The sequence below is a fragment of the Aptenodytes patagonicus genome, chromosome Z, assembly GCF_965638725.1.
Source record: "Aptenodytes patagonicus chromosome Z, bAptPat1.pri.cur, whole genome shotgun sequence".
In the NCBI taxonomy this organism is placed as follows: Eukaryota; Metazoa; Chordata; class Aves; order Sphenisciformes; family Spheniscidae; genus Aptenodytes; species Aptenodytes patagonicus.
This window is the reverse complement of record NC_134982.1, coordinates 89,422,498-89,438,298: the sequence shown is the minus strand read 5'-3', so window position 1 is coordinate 89,438,298 and position 15,801 is coordinate 89,422,498. Positions and strand designations below refer to the sequence as shown.

The 15,801-nt window shown below is 46.0% G+C and overlaps 1 protein-coding gene across 7 annotated transcripts in view; it reads right to left on the bottom strand.

Moving 5' to 3' along the window:
* Positions 1-15,801, bottom strand: part of PAX5 (paired box 5) — a 142,005-nt gene that overhangs the window by 51,074 nt on the left and 75,130 nt on the right. For all 7 annotated transcript variants that reach the window (XM_076362177.1, XM_076362178.1, XM_076362181.1 and 4 more), the window contains one exon: positions 13,652-13,781. In XM_076362177.1, coding sequence (XP_076218292.1) covers positions 13,652-13,781 — 130 coding nt within the window. The remainder of the gene's footprint in view (positions 1-13,651; positions 13,782-15,801) is intronic.

Here is a 15,801-nt window from a genome sequence, read left to right as displayed (position 1 = left end):
ATCCCCCCCAGCAGGAGAGGCCTGCTGTGCAGCCCCCCCCAGAGGTCTGCTGCAGCCAGAGGACCTCAGAGGAGCCACCACAGAAAGGCAGCACTTCAATGAGGGTCTGCAGGCAGCACCTTGCAGAGGAAAGCACAGAGGTACCCCTGCTGTGTATGAACCCTCGGGTGACGTGATGCACCAGAGCATTGGCTTTGCATCACTCTAAGGGGCCAAGCACGGGGACAGGCACTGCTGCCCACCACATGCTGGCCAGTGTGGGGAGCCGAGCTGCTGGGGAGGCAGCTCTTCCAGGGAACGGCTGACAGTCCATTTCCAGAAGCTGCAGGCGAAGGGAGATGGGACTCAGCAGATGAGCTCAGCGGTAGACCGGGGGTGAAGGGCAGCAGAGGGCACAGCGCAGGTGTCCCCGTCAAGGCTCACAGGGCCACCTCCTGCTCCTCAGCCACCACCTCAACAAGCTGAGGTTTTACTGAGTCCCCACCATTCTCAAAGGCACTGATGAGTCCACTTCACCACTGCTTCAGTACTAAAGCCATCGTTCGTAACACACCTGAGGAACGTCACAGAGCTACTTTATCCATGTCACAGAAGGGCCCACCAATATCCCACTCATATCTTAACAACTTAAGAGCTTCTCCCATTAAAACCTGGGCTGATGAGACTTGCAGGTGGTGAACACCCTGGACAGAGTACAGACAAAATTTGTCTCCTGAGCAGGGAGCTGCACAAAGCAGCCTGCGGCAGTGCATCCCCAAGCCTGTTAAGCATCAATGAACCCTTATACAATGGACAAGCATGTGCCTGGCCGTGATGTGGCGATCCCACCTCTGCACACCTCCACAAGACCTGATGTGCCTCCTCCAGCCTTGTGCATCCTCACAGCAAGAGGCCACGGCAGCTGCCTGCACCTCTTGTGCACTGGGGAAGGCAGACAGACTCAGCAATGCCGAGGTCGCTGCACAAACATTTGACAGCAGAATGAACACTGGTTACTCCAGGGTGGATGAAGCCGTGGGGATGCTCCGGGGCAGGACGTGGGAGATGCATGGAGCACTTCCTGCTGTGACCCCAGCAGCTGCAGGCAAAGGTACGCAGAGCAGAGGTGTAGCTCTGCACACCTGCACACCACACATGTGTTTATGTATGGTGTGTGACGTGTGTGACGCTTGTCCTGTGTGTCCCTGTCACACAGTTTATTGCCAGTGCCTGCTTGTTTGTATGACGGCTGCCCCTTGCTTGTCGGGGAGTGGCCAGAGCAGCTCCACAGGGCGAGATCAGCAGGGCGACCTGGGGCAATGCTCTCCAGCCAGCTCAGGGTCCAAATGCAGCTCTGCCACCCAGGCTAGGCTGGGTGAAGCCCTGGCTTGGCAAGACCAGGTCATACTTTGTTCCGAGCTGGTGCCTATCCCACCAGCTTCTCTGTCTCTGTGCCAGTGTGGGAGCAAGCCAGACTGTGACGCATTTGGGTCTGCCTGTACTGGCTAGCATAGGCAGGTCAGGCAGCATAGGACACAATTCTGCTCGGCAGTGAACAGCTACCAGACCTGTTCAAGACTACATCAGTGCCTGGGAACAGTTTGCATCCATATTCCATCTTTATTACAATATTAACAAGGACAGAAGGAGCAAAAGCAGCAAAAAACAGCAAAAGCTGTTTAGCACCAAAAAACAGATTTGCTGACAAAGGGAGTCTCATCCACATCCCCCAATATCCCACACCTCTTATGGATTTTGCAATTATTGCAGCTGCAGCAGCATCTGCTGGCTTCCCACCACGCTCTTCCACAACCTCCATCCTCCTGCAGATCCTCAAGCCCTGGACGGTCCAGGACTAGCCTTCCCACAGAGGATGCTAACCTCTGGGGACGCCACCAGTTCTGGACCCACAACCACCAGAAATGAACATGCTGGGCAGGGGATAACCCACATATGTCCCCTCTTTAGAGGGATATTGCTGATGCACAAGCCTTTTTTTAGAAGTAGGTAAGTGTCATCACACAAAAGGTACAGTGTCATCACAGGGCTGAGCTCAAGGAATTTAGATTGTTGCAAAGAATGTACGATGAAAAGAAGGAAAACTCCAGTGGGACCCCAACACTCCTTTCATGCCCTCACTGAATTTACTTTTCAGACACATCTATGTGAAAATCCCAAGTCAGGTGTCAAGACCGTGGCAGCACAGGCAGTCCCTGTCCCTGCTGATTCTCATGGGATTTCCACAAGTGATATTCCTCACTTTTGGTAGATGTGCCAGTTTCATCAAGCAGCTCAAAACCAGGCAACTTGTATTTTGAAGAAATGCCAGTGACATTTTCTTTCTTCCACTGCATTTTGCTTTTTGCATTTTCTTTTTTTTTTTCATTACAGTCCAACATTTTTATGAGAAATTACATCAAAACCTGAAATTCACACATTTTTGGCATGATGTAATACAAAGTCATAAAGAAACAATGGTCTATTACAAAAAAGCCCCAAATGGGTTTATAAAGTCTCTATTAATAGACAACACAGTGTTTTCCAGGGTCAGAACTACAGGAAGAGCTCTTTCAAAGAAGAGAGTAGGGAAAATAAGCAATTCCTTCCTACTCTGTGACAGAAGATGTTCCCCTTCTCCCAAAACGTGCTGCAACATCATTAAAACATCTGGATCCTTTGGCTTTCTCTCCCCTGGCTCAGCGATGGGCATTTTTGTCAGTTTCTGACTGGGAACAGCAAGGAGCCGTTGGTGGCATGGAGCTGTTGGAGCTCCGGCAGCACCAGCTCACAGCCAGTCCTGGCTCTGCGACGAAGCCATCTCTGCTGGCCTCCCGGAGACCACGGTATGAAGCTGGGGAGCCTGTCCCCTTGAGCTCCACAGGTCTTCTCGGAGCCAAGCCTTTCGAGAAGCACCTACACTGCTCAGCACCCGGAGGCAGCATTGCCCACCAGGCTTTGTGCTCATCCAATTTGGAACAGTTTACACATTGCAGCTTTTCTTTTGTGGGTCCTCCTAAGTTTCTCCTAGATTAAAAAAAAAGTCACGTTCTGATTTCTAGGTGATGGTATGACAGTGCAAGCTGATGGCAGACAGCAAGTGTCCTCGTGGCACACTCTCCATCGTCCAGTGGTGCACATAGCCCTCGAATTGTCTCTGTTTTACCGTTCCCTCTACTCACTTCCCAAACTGCTGGCCTGACAACTCACTGTCCCCTGTGTAAATACACAGAATCTCCCAACTGGTCAGGTATCAGACGAGAAGTAACTCATATTTGGCCAACTAAGGCAACCTATCATCGGTGGTGTACCAAGTTTGGAGGTGTATTCAACTGCTGTCATCAAAACAGTTACCTTGTCCTAGAAATGGTATCTGTAGCCTGACTTGGATTACCACTAGACTTTATTTTTGTGCCATGCATACGCACAGACGCCAACGCATCCCTCTACCCACCTGGAAATATCATTTTGGTGGCTTGCACAGACATTCTCAGATGTTTTGCTATTGCTGCAGGCCAAAAAAAGCAATTTAGGAAGCATTTATGCTAACTGGAGTGTTTTCCTTTCTTTTTTTTTTTATTTCCAATTTGGAGATCTATGACAGATTTACTGCATTTCTCTGGCAGCGAAAAATGCCGTCTGTGGACTGGATTGGCCGTTGATGCCCTAAAGCAGAGAGGCGGTGAGCCGCCCTGCCAGCTCTGTGCACCGGAAGCCCCAGCTGCCACGGTGGTGGCACAGCCATGGGTGAGCATCCTCAGGACCCAAACACCGGTGGGAGACGCTGCAGGTGGAGCCAGCAAAGCGTTTTCCACCCACTCGTTCAGAGTTGGTTTGATGCCCAGTTTTTTTCAGGGCGTTTCAGACCAGGCTGAGCACGAGCCGAGGCTCCTCAGCGTGTTTGCAGAACAAGCCCCAGCCTTGCCGCAATCAGGGCCAGCGCGGGGGCACCAGAACCCTCTTGTCTTAATCCTGCTGCCATGGCTGTTCTATTTAAAATTGTATTTATTATCCATACCACAGCGGTACTGGGGGCAGGGGGAAACAGATTTAATTAATTAGAGATTGCAAAATCCTTAAGTAAAAGATGCTATGTAAATGCAAATTGTTATTATACATGCTTTGCAGCAAAACATGTTTACCATAGTTAAATTCAACATTTAAATCCACAGCCAAACTCCCAACAGAGTCAGGCTGTACATCATCAAAAGAGGCAGTTAATAGCCTGGGTCTTAGTGGGGTACAAGTGGCCTCGTTTGCTTTCTCAAATGCGCTTGTTCTTTTTTAATGGCTAGATAAGAATTCATAAAAATGGAAAAATTCAACAGTGTTTCAGTTAGACTCTGTCCTGTCATTAAAAATGACACTTTTGTTTTTCAGATTGGCTGCCTTTCCACAGGAGTTTATGTGGCCTTTTTTCAAGTCTTTAACATGACAGGCCCTATTGGGAGTGACGAATAGATTATTGGAAAATGCATCTGCACTTTTATCTATTAAATGTAGAGACTAAGCTGTAAATCTAGCATTATGCTGCACTAGAAACCAGCCATCTACCAACACCAATTTGCACTTCAAAACAGTCCCACAGAAATTAAAGTATAATTTGTTGATAATGTTTAAACACTGATCAACATTTCCACGTAGAGACAGATTATATGACCAAAACATAATGGCCTCAGAAGAAGACTTTTTATTATTGCTATTACAATTAGCTAACAAAAAAATTAACAAAGCATTTTTCCAGAAGAAAAAGCAATTTCAACAAAACCAAACCTTTTCTTTACTTTCTTCAAAACTGTGTTGATTTTAGGGGGGAAAAAAAAGAAAAAAAAAGGAAGAAGGAATTGTGAAAATGTTACATTACTCTTATTTCAGAGAGTTAGAACAGGAAGTATAAATTGTTCACTTTGAAACTACTTTTCATTAAAAAACTGCAAAAATTTTTAACTTGAAATCAAAGTAATTGAAATCCTTTCATTCAGCTAGTGAAAACACAGCTGTAAAACTGTCACTTACCAATATTTCAGCAAACATCAGCTGGATAATGATTCCCTCCAGGACCTTCATCCGACCCTCCTTCCTCTCCGCAGGGCAGGTCCATCCCACCCATGCAGGTCTAGATTAAGCTCGTTCCCTCAATAGTCATTGGAAAGAAACAGGCACCCTCTGATGAGGATCCCTAACTTTATATCCAAAAATTCATGGGATAAGTCACCTTCTCCAGGTGCTTTCTCCTTTCCACCTGGAGATCTTGCCACAGGGATGACCAGCCACTGACGTCCAAAATGGTGAGAAATCAGTGAAGAGAGTCCACTGCTACGTCATTCTTAAAATGCAAAGTAGCAAATGCTTTTAAGGGACAAATAGTGTTTCCTAATGAAACCAGGTTCTTTCACTGTGGTCAGCAAGACTGGGGGTTAGACCTAAATTCACAACAATAAACAAACTACAACTGCGGAATCAACTAGATAGAAGATTTTTTGATTGATTTTTTTTTTTTTACTACAGCAATATACAAATTAAAATAAACGTCCTCTTTGCCCCCCAGGAATCACCAATGGCAGATTTCACAATGCATTTCCCAGCATTATTAAGGCACTTTTGGACTTCACATTAGTGAAATATTGATCCTGTACCATATTTTTGCATCTCTAAAATAATAGTTGTCTTCACTGTGAACATCAGGTGTGCAAGAAAGAGTGAAGAGTCCTATTTCACTACGTATGCCTCAAAGGCATGTATTGGGAGCTTTATTTCTGCTTCTAAGCTTCACATTATTGTTTCTATTGGACACAAAGAATATTTAGTTGTCTCAGATCATCATCAAAAATGGTCCATAAAAGGCAGATCAAATAAGGCTTAGGCCAAAAGAGAAGCAGCCCTTTCTTGGCTCCTTTCAGCACCAGTTCCAGAGAGCATAGCAGTGCTAAAGAAAGAGCACTGTTTATCAAACTTCTATCTTCAGCTTGGGAATAGCAAAGAGAAGGTAAAACTTGGAAAGGGGTGGTGACTTGGTTCTGATGTGGGACAAGCACTCAGAATCCAGCCAAGACACAGCAGAAGAGGGCGGCGTTTCCTTCAGGGTCCATCCAGACCTTCACCAAAGGCTTCAGCCTGTGACCATTTTCCACCTTACCTATCCACATTGATTAAATACCCTACCTAGACCTACACACCTCACCACACCCCACTCCTGCAGCTTCTTACTAAGACTTAACTCTTGATTCCTCTGGTGTACCCCTAAGATACCTAATTTCCAAAGCCATAAAAAGAAATAGGCCAGATTCCAAGCTGCTTAGACTGCCCTGATGTCCCCTCTTCTCCTGACACTCTCCCAGCCATTCCCAGAGGGACACAGCCCTTACAGTGTTCATCAGAGAGCTTCAGTCAGGTCAAGAATCCCAGGGAAAGCTTTTTAGAGCTTATATCTTTGCTGGGTGGGTAGAAAGCCAGGGATGAGGAAGGATTAAAAAAAGGAAAAAGGCAAAAAAACCCCAAAACCAAACAAAGGGGTTTTTGGGTTTTTTTTGGTTTTCCCCTTAAACAAGGGAAAGCAAAACATCATCTTTTCTTCCATGTTTTGTGGTATCTAAAGCATGTTCCTTTAAACACATGTACAGAGAGAGCAAAATAAATGGATCGGAAAGCTTCCTCACGCACCTGCTCCACTTTCAGGCACATCCCAGTACAGGCAGACCCTCAGAAGGTACCAGTGGTCCTAGCTGCATGGACTGCAGACTGTCCTAGAGCCACCCTGGGCACAATCCCACCAAGAGACAATGACACACAGCTCCTACCCAGCAATATGGAAACACTGTGCCTACCACAGAAACACAGAGTAGCTGAGGTTAGAAAGCAACTCTTGAGTTCAGCTAGTCCAACTCTCTTGCTCATAGCATAGTCACCTAAAGCAGGCTGCCCAGGACCATGTCAAACGGTTTTTGAACAGCTCCAAGGACAGACACTCCATAGCTTCTCTGAGCAACCTGTGCCAGCATTTGACCACCCTAATGGCAGGAGCTTCCCGTGTTTCAGTTTGTGCCCGTGGCCTCTCCTGCCCAGTCACTGGGCACCACCAAGAAGAGTCTGCTTCCATTTGCTTTGCTCGCCCTCCATCAAGTATTGATGCACACAGGGAAGGCTCCCTCTGCGAGCCTCCCCTTCGCAAGTGCAAACACTCCCAGCTCTAGCAGGGCACACCATCACCACTTCTAAGCATGCATACAGAGTTTCTGCCCCCTTCTCTGCATCCTTCTGCACAAACTGCTGTGTCTGCTGTCTGCTCCCGCTCTTGCTCTCTGTTAGGTGCACTCTGGTCCTGTCGCTTGCGTAGGATCCCTCTTCAGCATCAGCTCAAAAAGTGCTTGACCCTCACTAATCAGGAGTCAGCTGGAGACCAAAGCTCAAAGCACCCTTTGATCAGGATTATCGTGATCAAGTGTATTATAAGACCCCCTAATTTGGGTAATGCAAAAAGCAGATGTCTAGTCCAAACTCAGAGCCTAAGCTCTAGCCTATGAGAGAGGAAGGCATCTCCAGACTCCTCCACCCAAAGGCTGGTGCCTAGGGTTGCTCAGATGAATCCTCCATCCACAGGCTGGGAAGGACCTGTTGCCGTTCTTCTGGAGGTGACCTGCATCCTACATGCCACTTGTTTTCTTGTTAAAAAAAAACAAGTCGTCCTTTCGGATTGCATTGAGCTAAATGCTAAATATTATCAGTGTTTAATCCTGGCAAGAGATCAGCCTGGGATTTTAAAGAAGTGGTTCTTTTCCTCCTTTTGAAGGCATCAGAATCCATACTGGCTGCAAACACTGAACTGCTCAGGGATGATCCATTTTTGGAAAGGTTTCCAGCCCAACTGCAGTGCCACCATCTCGTGCCTAGCTTCAGAGGTGACCAACAATATCTGCCATTCAACCTGGTGAAACAGGGGCTCATAAATTGCAGTCACAGCATGACGGGATGAACGAAGCAGGATGAAGAGTCAGGAAACAGATTTCTCCTATGAGACTGAGCACTCCTAAGCAAAAACACACTGAGAGGCCAGCTGAGAACTGTATGTTACAGCAGAACAGTAGCAAGAAACAGCTCGTCTTTTGACATGCATTTATCCCATTTTAGCATTTTTGTTTCCAAACTACAAAAATTTGACAAAATATGCAGGAATATGGAAGGTTAAACATATCCCTGTTTCCTGCATTAGCCACAGACCTGTGCCACCTATGAAGAAATAATTACCTGGCATAGTACACTACATATAACGTGCTGGATGCATCTACACTAAGGAAAAAGTCAAGCTGATCTCTCCAAGAGTGGAGGAGTCTGCTCAGACAGGTGCATTTGCTCCACTCGCTCTACGTTCAGTTCAGCCCGAAGTCTGGGATCAGTTATGTCTGGTGGCTGAGTCCAGCAATGCAAGCCAGAGCAGGTAACTAAGATGACAGCCACTGAGAATATCTCTCCTTCCCCATTCCTCCAGATGACAAACTGACTCTGCTCCTGGTTTTGTTCTGTTTCTTCTCGCCTTTTTGATGTGCGTACAAAATGTGCAGGAAAGCCAATGCATTTGGCTCTACGGGAACATTTTCTCCAAGGCTGACCCCACGAAAGAGCACATCAAGTAACACTCCTTCCATGGTGTGGTTACAAGGTTGAATGTGGAGGATAAGGAATAACCTGCCTGTATTTGGCAGAGTCTCAGTCTCTCCCTGCACAGGTGTGTAAGCTGCGAAATGCACTACAGCCTGTGCTGCATCAGTACAGCTCCAACAGAACACACTCATCAGGCTGGAAGCCCTGGCAGCGACCTGGCAGAGCAGGTGAGCAAAGGGAGGCAAGCTGCGATGGAGATGTCCTGGCGTGGGAGAAGACCAGGCTCCCACATTCCGACATCTGGCAGAGGAACAAAACCAAAGCCCACTGCCAATGCTTTGCTCTGTGCTGCTTCTTTTAACGGAGCGATATAGAGCTCAGGTCAGATCCCACTACAGTGAAACGCGCGTCTCTGGCTCTGGGTGAGGCTGGCCGACAGTCACTCCTGGCTCTGCTAACGCAAACTGACTCCGCAGCCGGCTGCAGCCAGGGCTGCCCGCAGGTTTCTCCATCTGCCCTCGGCGCCGTATTGGAGAGCCACGCGAAGGTGTCAATTTAGCACGACTTTGTCCTCTCAAAGTGATACCGACCACGCTGAAATCAGCAAGCCAGAGCAGGGAAAATGCATCTGCAGGTAATTAGTAACAATCACGGGCTGCTTGGAAACTGCTGACTACAGCAGTAACGAGCTGGGCACATGTCATTGGCTTGTAAATGGAGAGAGCACTTATGGACCGTGGCAGCAAGCAGTAAGGGTAGGGGGTTTTTTAAACTTAATATTTAATGTGGCATAAAAGCGATGGAGAAAAATCGAGTGGTTCTCTAATCAGAGCTTTGGCTGGTGGTCCATAACACAATGGAGTTGGCGGACGAAGCAGTACTGAGAACCGTCACTAAATTTTTCCTTAGACATATTCTAGCAGCAAGTGCTGGCATGAATGCCAATGCTTAAGAAATCCCTTCATCTTCAAACAGTATCCCAAATGTTTTGATCTACCAGCTTGCTAAGAAATAGAAATCTTACATTTTCTACCAACAGATCACAGAGGATCTTTTGCATCTCAACCCTCAGTACTGCTTTGCTGCCCACACCACAGCCCAGCAACAAGAACAATGAAAGACTGTGATCATAATTCACTTAGGACCTCTGTTCTCAGCTTTATTTGCATTAAATTCTTTTACGATCTGTCTTACAGACTTAAGACTGACAAAATGAACTAGACTTAGGTCTCTTCACAAATGGCAGCCCAGAAAGTCTCCAGACTTTCTCATAAAAACTGATTAAGCTTGAACGGCAGATACAGAAAAAGGACATTAGTGTTCTTAGCTCAAACCCCGTATGTCATATTTCAAGTTCTTTACCCCTAGAAATGCAGCTTTTCAGCCCTACGCCCACCAATAGCCCCACTCTCTGTTGAAGTGTCATACAATCACACGTTCACACTTCTGCTTCACACACACCAGAAGAGTTCCTGATACAAACAACGTTTCCCACCAACAGACTCTTCTGGATACTACAGCTCGCTTGCCAGTGTTTTAAGCAGCTCTTGGTCTCATGACAGTGAAGGTGTTACAAAAGTGTTTATAAGCTGGAATGTCAACTGTGAAGGGAGGTCAACCTCTCAAGCCATTAGCACCACCCGAAACAGACTTTGGACATTTTGTGGAGCTTTATCCAGGCACCCCTCACTTTTACAGCTGAAAACATACTAGCTAGCATGACCAAAACAAGTTGGCCCCCAAGGCTTTCAGTCTCCTGCTCTCAGTTTGCTTGGACACATCACAGGACAGACTGTCTGGAGCAAGGAAGAGTGGAAACTCTCAAAAAAGGGTGAAGAAATTAAAAGCAACCCAACTTTCTGAATCTCAAGAAAAGACTGGAGCTCAGGTTGGCCACTTCTCCTCCAACGGGGAGCAGTTCACAGGAGAAATGCCATCACGGATCTGCGAGCCAGCGGGCTCTTGCCTGCTGGACAAGGGGCCGAGGTCCAGGACCTGGCTCTGGCAGGACTTCTCTTGCGAGTCAGTTCCTGACCACCAAAGCAGGGCTGATAGAAAGCTAACTTTCTTCCAGGTGTTGCCTGCCTTGTCTACCGCCTACCCCCAACCACTCACCCCAGCCCCAGCTTAGGAACACTAAACCACTGAATTTTACCATAGCTTTGGTCAGACCACAGGCAACAAAAAAGTTCCCAGAAGGCAGACTACGTGATGTGTTAGCAAATGTTTGTTGGAGCTCGCTCTCATAACCACCGTTGTGTATCATTGCCCAGCTCCTCCTAATTTTCAGTGGTATCTACTACAGATGAAAGGCCAGTAGCAATATGCAGGTTTTGGTTACAAGTGAAAAAGGGTCAATAAATGTGTCTCCTCTTCTGAATCCCCTGTCCCACCAAGGAAATGGGGTGGGAAAAGAGGCATGACTGAAAAAATCAGTTAAATCTTGGGAGAAAACGGAGAAGTCTGTCTAGAGCTATGGTGAGAAGTGTACCACCAAGTGCGCCATAACTTACATGCCTTGCACATTACAAAGTACGGCTCGCTGCTTAAATCTTCCTGCCCCCGATGGTCTGCAAGTCCCCTCAGCTCATTAGGAAACCTCAGGGCAGAGAGCATGACTTGGTCATATTGTATATGCCCAGGGCTATAAGGCCCAGATCGTGCTGGAGGCTCCTGGGCGCTCCCAGAGCATGAGCAGCACAAAATAGTTGCTACAGGTGTTACGAAAGGAAAAGGGAGGATAACAGTCAGAAAACCTTCTCCAAAAATGTATCAAAAGGCATAGATTTTAACAGGGTTTTGATATGCTCATGTAAATCTAAGTTTTATGAATGCAGGTGTTAGAAAAATCTACAGCAATATCAAATTAAAGATATAAATACCTACTGCCTTGTAAAACGTGTTCTGTTATATCTCTCACCCTGTCAAATTTAAGACCAATGGCAGGTTTTATCTAGGTTTGCTTCTCTTATATAAAGCCTGTTCCATGTTTTTGATGAGAACTAGTAAATTTAACATTTGGAACTTTTGCTCAACCGTAGATTGTCACAGGGAGAATCCACGCAAAATCCATATCAAGCTCTGCAGCACCATTTCTATCAATTCTATGATTCTATGATTTCTGTAGTCAGTTTTGCTCTAACAAATGCGATCAGTCAGCGCACCAAACTCTAAAGAAATAGTAACGTAAGAAGCATGAGAAGTGCTTAAACCAGAGTAAAAGAACAAGCTTTGCTGATGCATCAAATAAAAAAACAGCTTTTGGCTGAACCTGATTTTGGCCAGGTGCAGATCTTGGACAGACAGTTCCTTAGAAGAAGACAGAAGCAAGAAAGCACTCAGCTTCTCTATCATCTTGCCTTCCTAACTTTCACTCCTTGATAATGCAGCTCAGTAATTTCCTGCTATTTTGCTTCCCCCTCAAGACATGGCTCCCATCAGTTCCCATTCCGCGCTGTAAGCTGTGGCTGCTTCTGGCTGGGAGAGCCCCAGACAGCGATGCTCACAGCACCCGCTCGCCGGTCCGAGGTGCTGCTGGGCTGCACTCATCAGCAGAGCACAAGTGCCTCTAACAGGGCACCAGGGTTGTCACAGGGGCATGGACTCGGATGAGCAAGAGACAAACACCCAGAAGATGAACAAAGGGCAACAGGACACCCATGATGTGCCGATGCAGCCTGGGTCTTTTGCAATGAGCAGCACTTCAGGCTTCAAAGAAAGATGCAGGGAGCTCTATAGCAAACAATTACAGAATAATTTGCCTTAGGAGACATTTCTTTTCAACTTTCATAGGCTGTACAGATGGCTTATGACCCCAAACATGACAGTTCATGTTCCTTCTTTTATATATATATAAAAAAACCTCTCTCTATATATATATATGCTTTCTCTCCCTACCTGCTATAAGCCACAAATACCGAAAAAATCCCTCTTTCTGTCCATCCATCCAGCCCTAGACACCTTTCTTATCTATGAGTCTACCTCTCAAACTACCCATTACCTGACAGCTATTTCAAGAAATCTCTCCCCTCCCACTTTGAGGATTTCCTTACAGTTCATGTAACTCTCTAATTTCATTTCAATACTCCTAAACTTTTGGCAAGAAGAGCCAAAGACTGATGCTACATTGGATTAAAACAATTTTGTAACAACGTTTGTTTTCAAAACTGCTCTCCTGCTAGATGAGGTTGTAGCACTTTCAAGACACGATAATACTATACTAAAAACTGTACCACCTTCCCTTTTAGCAACAAAATAAACAAGTAAATCCAATCTTTGGCAAAACAGAGAAAATCCAATGATGAAATCCACACAGGTTAGACACAAGGACAGAAGTAACACACAGAGGTAACACACATAGGAAACATAGAGCCTTAAATCTTAAAATCCCTTTTTTCTGGTTCCCACAATTACTTTGGGACACAGTTTCATCATTTTCTTGCCATTTGGGCAATGTCCTTCCAAGTGATGTGGTCAGTCCCAAATAACTAGGTGACCAAAGCATTTATCAAATTCTAGCTGTTCCTTAGCTCTCACCCTATGCCTGCTAAACAAATGCAGGTGATGCTGCATTCCTTGAACAAACAAGCTTTGCTTTTCATTTAAATGCTCAGCCTTAGTGCACAATTACAATTCCAGAAATGGTATAAAACACGAGCATTTGTACGAATCAAAAGCATCCAAAATTCAAGCTACTTTGAACTGTCATAAAAACCCCATCCAGTCAAACATGCCAGGCGCCTTTATGAAAAACAAGCAACAAAAGCAGAGGCAAACATTCTGCTTTTCTGTTAAATCTTAGTATTTAGGATGCACGCTTGGGGTGGAGGGGCATATCCCGTCCTGGACAAGAGGGATGGATGCTTCATCTCTTGGCTCCAAGCAAACACTACTGATTTATACAAGCCATGCACCTGACTTTCAACAAAGCTGCTATGAAATGGCAGTTAAAAAGAGACTTTTTGAGTAAATGACTCCACATCTGACACAACTCATCCATAAAGGGCATCACCCTGCAATGTGCACGCGCACACACATACACACACTTCACACCACTTATCGGCGTTGGAAAATTGCTTACCTGTGACAATAGGATATGACTGAGGCCCGGGAACGCTCGCTCCCAAATCTGCAGAAGTAGGGCTGGTTATATTGGCCTTCATGTCATCTAATCCACCAGCTAACGATGCCATGGCTGAGTATTCAGTTGCCTGGAAAAAGAAACAGAAGGCATTTTAGCGATAATAAATGTACTATTCAAGAGCTTTTGCCTGTATGACAAAAAGTAGATGCAATACAGAACTCAAAAATCCTTTGTTCAGTCAGTTTTAAAGGCAATACCCATTTACATGGGGCTGTTAAGCATTCAAAATGCTCAATAAGTGGGTCTGTGCTTACCACCAGTGTTCTCGGAGAACACCAAAATGGGCTTTCTTTATAAAACCAAAGCCAAACTCATCAATATGTAACAAGGATTTCCTTAAAGAGGAAATTTTGTAGAGTAACTGGGGGCTGTAACTGCTGAGTGCAAGTTACTTGCTTGTTAGCAAAAAATGTTCGTGCCAGTTAATCTGAACTCTCCTTATTTCAGTGGTGGCACTTGAAGAGACACACACTAACGAGCAGGTGGGAATGGGGTGTCTTGGTAATGCTGCATTTCCTCATCATCTCACAAGAAATAAAGTGCACGTAAATAAAAGTGTTTGCTTAATGGATGGATTTGTAGCCAACTGTTTCTAAATCCAAATTATTTAAAAATAAATCACCTGACTGTTGTAAGGATGCTCTCTCATCTCACGGGAATTTTTTTATCTCATTAGCTGAAGCTACTGTAAATGAGCACAAGTCCTCAGAAATCAGCTTGTTTCTGTCCTGTAGCCCTGTAAAAGTCCATGTAGCTATGGCAGTCTACAGCAGGTGAGGCCAATCCATACATCCAGATGGACTTCCATGTACACGGCAGAAAGCTTATCTTCGTTTGCCTTTTTCCATGATTTCTTATTGTCAGGATCATTCACACAAAACTGGGAAGTTTCCTTTCAAAGTTCTCCCTTCCCTGTTGCTATCTGCACTTTAAGTTTTAATCCCTTATTTGTGAGATCGTAACCATGCCCATAACAACTGGAGGATGACGACTTCAAGTGAAGAACAGCAATAGGAACAGATAAACTGAACAACAATGACTCTGAGGCTGATCCCCGCTGTATTTCTGCAGACTAAGTCAATGCAGAAGCTGTGCAGAGCTGAAGCAATGTAGGGCAACCCAGGACCCCAAGATTTTTTTGAGTGACCAAATCAAAAAGTTAACTTTTTTTTTTTTAAGGAAACAAGAGCTGACCTGAGTGAGCACGTCTTTCTCCCTCTTGCAAGTTTCTTGGAACCCAGCACACAAACTGGTATTTTCCACGAGCTCAGCACTTCGGGTCAGATATATCTGTTTGTGTCTCTGTTGCTCAGTTCTCACTCAAACAGAAGTTAATTTACATGGATAACCCCATATTAGCAGGTTTGTGTTAATACACGTTTCTTCTGAGGATGCAACCTGCGTGAGACACGAGTACACCCTGTCACCTTGAAGGATCCCCCATACAAACCTCTTGCAGATGAGTGGGTCAAATACATTCTTCCAGTGACCAGCTGCTAGCGACTCTGTCCCTTCACCCGGCCCTTCACGAATCAGCACTAGAGTCCTCTGGACCAAAGGCTTCTCAGCAATGACCTGTCTCCTATGCTCCTCCCTAACCTTTGCATTAAACTTAGCCCTTTCAGCTTATTCCTCCTCCGGCACCCTCTGTGCCCTCACATTTCCCTTGCCTTCACACAACCAGCCCCTTTCTTCTACCACCACTGCCTCAAAAACGCGCACCTCTGCTTCAGCCTCACTTCTGCACCTTGGGGAGGACAGCCCCTGGAGCATCCCTCCTCTGCAGAGGATGCCAGTGATAGTCCCAGCCTTTCTCCTTCCTACAAGTGCAGCCAAAGCTCCTTCTTCTCATTCCACGTCCTACCAAGGTGCATTTTTCAGCCTCCCCACACCACTCCACACTGTCCTATGTCTGCAACCCCACCTTCCTCCTGCACTGGGTACGTGCATATGCGGCAGCACCGCTGGGTTTTTTCACTCCCCAAAGCCCTGATCTGACAAGACACTGGAGGAACAACAGCACGGCTGTAGCCCTGCAGAGACGTCCCGGGCAGCTGGTGATGCACGAGTGGCATGGGACGGGCTGG